This window comes from Myodes glareolus, chromosome 7 (assembly GCF_982192425.1).
Source record: "Myodes glareolus chromosome 7, mMyoGla1.1, whole genome shotgun sequence".
NCBI classification, from domain to species: Eukaryota; Metazoa; Chordata; class Mammalia; order Rodentia; family Cricetidae; genus Myodes; species Myodes glareolus.
In genome coordinates this window covers 22,570,435-22,580,556 of record NC_142032.1, presented here as the reverse complement: position 1 = coordinate 22,580,556, position 10,122 = coordinate 22,570,435, and the positions used below count along the sequence as shown (strand labels likewise).

General features: G+C 34.1%; 1 protein-coding gene across 1 annotated transcript in view; it reads left to right on the top strand.

The window, feature by feature from the left end:
• Positions 1-206: 206 nt before the first annotated feature.
• The window catches only part of LOC125412195 (cytochrome P450 2C26-like), a 31,876-nt gene continuing 21,960 nt past the window's right edge, over positions 207-10,122 (top strand). Inside the window, exons 1-5 of the mRNA XM_087907913.1 lie at positions 207-417; positions 2,087-2,249; positions 2,427-2,576; positions 7,241-7,401; positions 8,890-9,066. Of these exons, the coding sequence (XP_087764039.1) occupies positions 250-417; positions 2,087-2,249; positions 2,427-2,576; positions 7,241-7,401; positions 8,890-9,066 (819 nt within the window). The 5' untranslated portion in view covers positions 207-249. The remainder of the gene's footprint in view (positions 418-2,086; positions 2,250-2,426; positions 2,577-7,240; positions 7,402-8,889; positions 9,067-10,122) is intronic.

The window sequence follows — 10,122 nt, the reverse complement described above, 5'->3', positions numbered from 1 at the left end:
CTGTTCATATTTATCACCAATATTGGGTCACAACTCTGTAATATTTGGTCAAATCACTAAGAAGCACAAGGTTAAATAACAGTTCATTTTTTTTTGTTATCACAGGGACAAAGTCTACTTGGAAGAGAGCTTAAACAGTGCCTAGTTGGTTACTCATTGATGCTCCAACGTACAAGAGGTCAGTTCTATGGTCGCATTATAAAACCTCTGTACTGCCTGATCACACTTGTGCCAGTTGGAAGGCTAACCATGGATTTGGTCATAGTCTCGCTGCTCATTCTGACATGTCTGCTTCTCTTCTCACACTGGAAATGGAATTCTGAGAGAGGGAAGCTACCTCCTGGACCTACTCCTCTGCCAATCATTGGCAATATCCACCAGATAGATGTAAAAAATGTTCACCAGTCCTTTACCAATGTAAGTATACTTCATGCATGTCTGGTACTTTGTAAAGAGAGATATAAGTGATGCTGCTTTCAAAGAAAGTCTAGTAATAGAGAAAATATTTTTTTTAAATGGGTGTAAAGTGAAAAACAGGAAAGTTGTTTTTGTGTTTTCTGAGACTTGCCTATAGTACTGGAGTTGGTATTAGTAATAAACAAGATTTCAGGTTACAGAATATGTAGGACACTGCATTTTATAATATAATCATAGAATTATAAGGTTTATCTACTTTTTCAAATCCTCGTATCAGTCACATTTTCTATTATTTTGACTAATGGTAAAGAGTGGGGGATTATAGTGATATTTTGTGATCTAACAAATAAATTTCAGGTATGTGCTAATTAAATTAGAACTAAATATATGTGCAGTTTTGGCACATAACTTTAATTCCAGGACATGGAAGGCAAAGGCAGACAGACTTCTGTGAGTTTAAAGACACCCTGGGCTACACTATACTGGTCCAGTCTCAAAGGAAACAGAGTCATGTGGTAGTGGCTCACACCTTTAAATAAAGTACCAGGGAAGTAGAGAAGAGAAGTGATATAGTTGGGCAGAGAGAGGACACAAGGCAGGAGGAGACAAGAGCTCAAATGTGCTCTGAGCTGGCCATCTGAGGATACGGTCTAAGCATTCAGTCTGAGGATTCCGTCTGGACATGCAGTTTGAGGATTCATAAAGACAGGGTCACCCCTTTGAATCTTAGTATTCTTTAGAGGATAAAAGTCTCTCTAGTGACTGGCTGCACTGCTTCAGCTTTCACCCCCTAATATCAGACTCTAAGTGTTTACTATTAACACCAATTGGAATTAGCATTACAATGAATATGTATTTAAATGAATCATAATTGTAGAGATACATTGTTTGTGGATTATTCATTCATGCCTTACTCTGTAGAATTAATTGGATCCTGATTAAAAGTAAAGCAATGGGCATGGCATCACACAGGAAAAGGAAATCATAAACAGTGAAGCTTCTCTTATATTGTGGTTTCCCAATCTTCTTTGATTACATACAAAGTGTATGCCTGGGACAAAATTACTGCATGATGAGAATATTTTTTTTCTACAGGAGCTGTTATTGTGGTACAGCTTCTGTGATGCTTACTCTGTACTTTTGTAACAATAGATGAGGACTGATTGGAACACTTGTGGTGACCCAAGTGTTTAGATGTTAACCCTTCATCACAGGTTTTGTAATTTTCAACAGAAAATATTTCACAGCTGGTTCCACAGAAGTCATGTGACTATTGATGTCTATATCTGTATGCAGTTAGCGTGAGAATGATCTGCATTATCTAAAAAACGGATAAGCATAGTGTGGATATGAATGCTCTACTCCTTTGCATTAGAACCCAGGAAATGAGTGTGGAATTTTTACTTCAGGTACTTTGTGAAATGTGACAAAGTGACCTGCTGAATAACAAAGTAAGGTGATTCCTTCTCTTTAGACTATAAACGGCATGGGATAATGCCTGGCATCCAGAAGGTCATCTATATGTAATAATCATCATATTGAAAGGTGTATACACACTTTAAACTTAGATTTTCTGCATAAAAATATTCTAATACAGTTCTATTACCAGTATGAAGAGCTAAACTAAGTGACATTTTTAGAATATTTCTGTTTTCTATTGTCATTCCAGTTCTCTAAAATCTATGGCCCTGTGTTCACTCTGTATTTTGGCATGAAACCCACTGTGGTGTTGCATGGCTTTGAAGCAATAAAAGAAGCTCTCATAGGTCATGGGGAGGAGTTTAGTGGAAGAGGAAGAGTCCCAATTTTTCAGATGATTTTTAAAGACCTTGGTAAGTATGCATGTGCTTCTGTGTATATTTTGTAGTATACATAGAGAGATGGAGGGTGGAAAGCAGAGGTCATGTTTGCTCTTCAGGAATAAGTTTGGGGATCTATATCTCTGACCAGTCTGTACCTTTATATCTCTCTCAGACATACTCCTTAATCTTCTATTCCAATTTCTTTAGGCATTGGTTTTAGCAATGGAGAGACATGGAAAGAAACAAGGCACTTCTCACTCATAACCCTGAGAAAACTGGGCATGGGGCAAAGGAGTATTGAAAACTGTATTCAAGAGGAAGCACGGTTCCTTGTTGAGGAACTCAAGAAAACCAACGGTAAGTGCAGGTTTATAATCTGATGTTCACATCTTGTTCTATGTATATCTGCATTAGTCAATTTTTTGCCATCCTATTCAAAGAATTCTTTTCTAAAGAGATGTCATGGGTATGGGTCTCATGTTAATTTTCTATGGAACTATAGAGCTATATATTCCCCGAGTCAAAATACTGTTTTCCTTTGCATATCATCTCACCACAATACAATTTCCAATAGCAATAGTTACTATGAAAACATAAGAACACTAGAAAAGATTGTATTAGATTTCTTTTCATCATCCTTCTTTTCTTCACTTTTCCTTTCTTTATTGAACAACAATGGCCTAGACTGCTTCTCTAAAGTGTCTAAGGGTCCTTCTTGTATTATGTTTTAGTTTTTGACAACTATGGTATGATGTAATAATTTTATTTCTCATTGAGTGTAGTAGAATTCTTTTTGATTAGTGCATTTCAGCTGTTTGCATGGTATCAAAATGATATTGCTATTTCTTTTGCATAACATTTAGTGGTTTGATATATGACCTTAATAAAACATGTTTCAACACAAATATTCAAAATAAATGTACATGTGGAAACAACTAAACTTAGTAATTTTACTTAAAAAGTTGGCTTTGTTGGCTCTCTCACATTTCCCTGTGTGTCTTCATTCTTCATGTCAGATTCCCCTTTAAGTTTTGTATTAGAAAAGTAATTGTTGCTACTTTGCCAACACTCTGGATGCTACTCACTTGTTGCTTATGAATGAAGAATCTTATTATGTCTGTGAATTCCTAAGTGAATTTGGTTTAGCATTCTTGACAAATGTAATAAAAGACTGGCTGTCAGATTTTATATATGAATGGCATGCACACATACAATAGCAATCTCAAAGTCTTATCTTCCATATGCTTTGCTTAAACACTTGGTATTTCTTAGAATACTGCATCATGTTAATTGTATGGTAAAATATCAGTAAGTTCAAGGAATTTCTTATGCTTAATAGTCCAACGTTGTTAAATCGTTTGTCCTTATTTGAGTCTACATAAATGAGGATCAACTTCAGTACAAACAATAATGATCTCTTGGTCACTGCAAATTCACCACTGAAAGGAATAAAAGAAAATAATCATTTTCTCCTCTATTTTTATTCTTTCCTGTGTTGTCATAAAAATAATCCACCCAAGTGAGTCATATCACCCATACTATGTTGAGTCTTCCCACATCATCAGAAATGAAGGAAGAGCATGAAGAGATAAGAACCCAGTTTAGGTTGATGGAGCATTTACTCTGCCAAGTTTTCTTCTTTTGTTCTAACTGTGGTTTGTGTCAACTTGACTAAAACTAATCAACACAAAACCTGATTACTCATTTTCTATACTTATGAAATCAATCACATAATCTATGTAATATATACATTTCAATCATTTCTGTGATATACTATCTTGATATTTACTTTAAAGTAGCAATGAAAATATCCACAACTAAGTTTTGCTGAAATATATTGAATGCGGTTTGGCCATGCTAAATATTATTTTCTTTGGAGAAAATGGCATTGTTGAAAATCCTCTGGATTCTGGGATGAGACCAGGGAGACAAGTTTCTAATGACAGATCATGACCTTTGTTTTAAGTCACACTGATTTTTTTCTCCTCCATTTTCTTCCATTATTTCCACTAACCATTCAGTTTTGCTTTTATCACACTTTCACTGCAGGTATTAACATGAAATAATTCTTTTGTAAACAGCAAAATTCGCTGTTTCAAATATGAATATGTGAAAAGGAAGGTCTTCAATAGTTTTCTCATGATTTTTGCTTTACCTGTAATGGACTTTGAAAATACAGGCTCTTATATAATTTAGTTATGTAAACAGTTCATGTCACAGTTAAAGTTGTTGCTTTTACATTTTCTTCCCATAGATCACTGATGTTCCCTGTTTTTCAATTTTCTTTCTCCTAATTCTTTGAAGGTTCTCCATGATTCTGTATACTCCACATTACTAGCACAATAGATTTTTATTTTTGTTTTGCTTTGGGTTTTTTTGTTTGTTTGTTTATTGAAATAGGATTTCTCCGTATATATCTGAATGACCTGGAAGTAGATCTGTAGACAAGACTTGCCTGGAACTCAGATTCACCCATGACTCAGAGAATTGTCCTCTCCAGTTTTCCAGGATTAGGTTTTCCGAGACAGATGGGAGCATTGCTGATACTGACTCATAGGTTTCTCAGCCCTGCACACACAAGCACAGAAACCCTGCCTATCCAGACAAATTTCAGGGACCATTTTCCCTATCAATGATGAGCCCAAGGGCTTATATCTTTATTTGAGAAAGGAGATGTTGAGTAGTCATTGGCACCTATTCTCAGAAAACATTTCACAAAAACAAAAAGATTAAAATTTAGTGGTAAAAATGATTTATTGTAAGTAAGAAAGAACACTTGAAGTAAGTAATGTCAGTCCTTGCTGCGGGAGCTGCAAGTTCTTATTCTCCAGGAAAACAAAACAAAAAAATTACAATGAAAGAAACATTCACCTGAATGTTAAAACAACTGATATGCCAAATACCCATCAATGCCAATCACTGTGTCAATCTCTTCTATTACAATAACTTACCTCATTTGATTGCCAAGGATAAGGGATAAGACTAGAATCAAAAGAGTTATAATCAACTTGGATGACATTTCAAATGCCTCCAAAAGTTCCACCTAAAAATTTTGGTTGTGTCCTTAGAGCACAGACCCATTTTGTTGTCAAGAATCACTACTATATTTTCAATGGATCTCATGGGGCAAATAAGCTGCAAGAATTTTTGATAGATTCAAAAGTTTTTTTTATTTCTTTCCTGAGTATGTGAATCTTGAAACAGATCTGCATGTCATGCCAAAGGAGCAAACAATAGCTCAATCTTATAATGTCTGTGGGTATCAAACTTGTTTCACATACATCATAAATTCTGGACATTCATTATCAAAAACCCTGGTGAGAATGGTGACAGAAATTGAAGAAGTGAAAGAAAAATGAAAAAGACAAGGATTCGACATATCTTAAAGGATGTGTGATGCAGACCTTTAAGTGATACAGATCTTCCCCCAGGTAGACGGAAATAGACTCTAAAAAATATATCTCAAATTGATTTGCCAAAGTGATTTGTGTTCAAGTAAGATCGATGATAAAATTTTGAATATGTGGAGGAAGTATCTTCTCATGATAAAAGAAAAGAAAATGTTGAACATATTTCAGTGGTATATTCAAACATTGTTAGCATAACAAAGATAAAAATGATGTTATCGGCCAAAAATGAGATGAATACAATGATGTTGTTGCCACATAAATAGATGGATGAAACTTAGCTTAAGAATGTACTGCCAGAAAACTTTTTCTATTATCAGCCAGCAGTGCACCATGTACATACAAGAGCTGAAATGGCTTAATATCATGCTACAATTCATATGAAAATGCTATTATTGTGAATGATCTGTGATTAAGTCCAATAAGATAGCTAGAGAGTCCTTATATATATCACTGTGTAGTGGAAGTTTGCTCATTTGATAAATGTTTTAGAACACTAGTATTGGACTCATCATACCTCATTTATATACTTATCAAAATAAATAATTAATATTGGTCATTGTTCAAACTTTGAACTGTGAATAGTCTATGTTAGTATAATTGCCTAATTTTTAGGATGTAGTGTCATTTATTATAAGATCCTTGAACTTGGTAGATTGTTCTGTTATAAAACTTGTAGACTACAAAGAAAAACCTTTTAATGACCTTACCTATTGGGATACAGTGTGCTCTAAAAGTGTCATCAGTATCCATTCAGATAGGCAACTGGTAATTCCTGTCATTCTAAGGGAATCATATGATCATATGACAGTATGATATCCTCATGAGAAGTAAAAATGACCTACCTGCTTATTTAATACAAAGTTTTTAGTCTGGGAGTTGTGACCTACTTTGGGGTAGGCCTGTAACTGTGTTCATTACACATTAGATGATCCAGGGAAATTATAAACTAACAAGTATTTTGCATGTGTTCTGTGGTTGCTTTTTCCTGAGAGTAAAGCTTTGATGTGTGGTTAAACATAAACTCTGATACTATTACTTAGTAGAATCCAGAAAAAGGAGCATTTACTCTCTAGCAGAAGTGAGTAGAGTTTTCACATTTTACTCTCATAATAGAATTTCAATATGTTTAGGCATACTGTACGTTGTGTATGGTATCCTCCCCCTTTACTTCATAGAAAAACTTACAATTTAATGCCTTTTATATTTATATATAATAGCCTGCACTTCAGGCTTGGGTTACAATTGTGCCAAAATAATTGTTACTGAGTACTAAGTACTCCATGACCCCCAATTGTCTTATTTAAAGGGAAAACCAAAGTCAGAATTAAATAAGTAAATAATAATCTTTTTTGGATAATAGCACATATTTGAGGTTAAACCACACAGTAAAATAGATGTGATCTCTTCTTATTTAACTAGTGAGTTTGAAGATTAACTGAGATAAGAGGTCAATATGACTGCGTATTATTCACCAGGTAAACATAAAGTGTTTAATTGTAATCAAAATTATAATGCCACTTAAAATGTTTAAATTACTTTAAGTAGTTAACAAAAGAGAATTTCTTCTTCATATATTTTAGTAACATTTGGCATTTGTTTCTAACTCTTCAGGCTCACCCTATGATCCCTCCTTCATCTTGGCCTGTGTACCCTTCAATGTTATTTGCTCCATTATTTTCCAAAACCGTTTTGAGTATAAAGATCAGGTTTTCGTTAACTTGGTGGAAAAACTGAATGTGAACTCTAAGATTCTGGGCACTCTCTGGATTCAGGTAAAGCCAATATTCTTTCCTTCTGAGAACATACTTATGTTTCTTCTTTACAGCTCAAATTCAGTATGGATCATGAAGGAAGGAGGTAACCAGCTGACAAGGGCTTATGTATTATGGAAATAATTCTTGAAAGGAAGAACTAAATCCTTAAGTGTACAACGAGCAAAAACTTAGAGGCAGAAGCCAACTGACTCAAGCCTGATTGTTTCTTATCCATGAATCTTCCTGTTGATTATTACAGAATTATTTGTTAATATATGGTATTTGTTTTATAAGCATGATCAGTCATTCACTGTTGTAGGGAGAGCAGGGCCCTTTGTTCTGTCTCGTCCAAGCTAGCTTACACCCGGAATAATCACACAGAAACTGTATTCATTTAAACACTGCCTGAACCACTAATTCTAGCCTCTTATTGGCTAACTCCCACATCTTGATTTAACCAATTTTTAATAATCTGTATGTTACCATGAGGTCATGGCTTACTAGGAAAGATTCAGATGTCTGATTCTTAGAGCTCCAGAGCACCTCTCTAACTCAGCTTTAATTCTTCTAGAATTCAGTTCTGTCTTCTCCACCTACCAACGTTCTGCCCTATCAAAAGGCCAATGCAGTTTTTTATTCAACCAATGAAACAACACATAGACAGAAGGACCTCCTACACCAATTCACAGGATGTTTTACTAATCAAATACTGTATCTACTTTTCATTAAGCACATTCTGCGCATATTACTGGGGAGCTTTATTTCAGTATAGACATAATATTCTCTGAAAGGAGGAAGAATATTAATGGCAAAGAAAGCTGTCAGTAAACACTGAGTACTCCTGTCATTTAATGGGTCAGTTGGGATTCTAGTTTACAGGGTGTCAGTAAAAATGGAAAGATGTATGTTTTAATGCTATGTGGACCATAAATATCCTTACAGAACTGTGCTAGTCTGAAGTAAATTTCCCTACTCTTTGCATACAAAATGATTGTTTGATCAAAGAGAAAACCCATAGGCCTATGTGGTGCAATTGATTTTACTACCCATCCATTTCTTTCAGCCAAACCCAACACCAAATAGTCATTACATTTCAGAAGATGGTTGATAGATCTTGAACCTGGGGTACTAGATTTTTCTGTCAATGTTACCCCCAAAATTTTATCTTCTATTGTCACATTGAAAGTGTGTGAGTATTTAAATCACATGTATCTCAGACACTAGGACAGAATTTATTTGAGTTTTCAATGAGTTTACATGAGCAAAATTGACACCAAAAGATAGGTGAATATGGAAATTTTGCTAAAATCATTAACAATTATGGGAGAAATTTCTTTCTCAAATCTCTCTACTAGAATAAAGAATGTAAATAATGCAACTTCTTATGATGAATGTGAATCATTTCTCTATCTAGCAATTCAAATCATTCGTGTGACACATTACTAATATATCTTACTTCAGTCAATACAGTGTCTATTTTAAATAAATTCTTGCATTTCCATGCAGGTTTGCAATATGTTCCCTGTTCTGATTGATTATTGTCCAGGAACCCATAATACATATTATAAAAACTTGACTTCAATTCAGAGTTACCTTTTGGAAAAAATAAAAGAACACGAGGAATCCTTGGATGCTACCAACCCTCGGGACTTTATTGATTATTTCCTAATTAAAGGAAGGCAGGTAAAGTGTTAATATCCATTTATTCAGTTATTAAATTGGTAAAGTATTTTATACTTCATTGAAGTGATGTTTAAAACCATGTCAGTATCATTTGGAAAGCAATTTGGTATGTTTTATGTGTGTGTAACCCTGAAAAAATGGTTAAAGTTGTTAATATGAGCATATTGACCCCGTTCTTTTAATTAAAACCAAAAAAGAAAAACTCAAAAAAGTATAGCATAGTAGAAAAACAACACAAAAGGCAAACAAAAGGAAAAAATTTCAATATAGTCATAAATCATAAACTTTTCTGTCTACTTTGAACAATAATTATCATCAATCACTATGTTTTCCACATTTGCATATTAAAAGAGATCTGTACATATTTACACTGATCGACACCACATATGACTTCTAAAAGATGAATGAATAGTACCATGGGAAAGAGTATGTGGATGAAAGAGTAAAGCTTTGAGTATAATTTCTCATGACTTAATGAATTAATACCAGTGCAGTTACAGATTGGGTTTGGTGTCAGGATTAACTGTTGGCATTGTATAATTTCAGAAAGAGTTTCTCCACAATATATTTTGCACTCTTGTTTAGAAAAAAACTAATGATAAATATTCTGGTGTGATGGGAGTCAGCTGTGCTACCATTATCTTGGTTTGTATATTTTATTAGTAGTTCAGTGTCCGAAGTTTTTGTTATTGAATTATTTTATCAATATTTAAAATCAGAATTGTGAGTCCCTAACCTTTGCTACATGTTTCTGACAGACTGCTTTATCATTCTGAATACTTTAAATTTCCGTATGAATTTAAGATATGTTGTCAATATTTATAAAGTGTCAGTGGAAATTCACACAGATACTGCATTTAAAATGTCATCCATTTAAGGGGGCTGAGCAATTTACAAAACAGAGATAATATTAACATCTGTTGTCAGTCACCAATTTGAAACACTGACAATCTTCTTGTTTCAAAATGTTGTATCACTCTACAAAACAAAACACTCTCCAAACTCCATGGCATTAGTAATAACGGTGAGTGTAATTTTTCTCTTTGTGGACTTTCC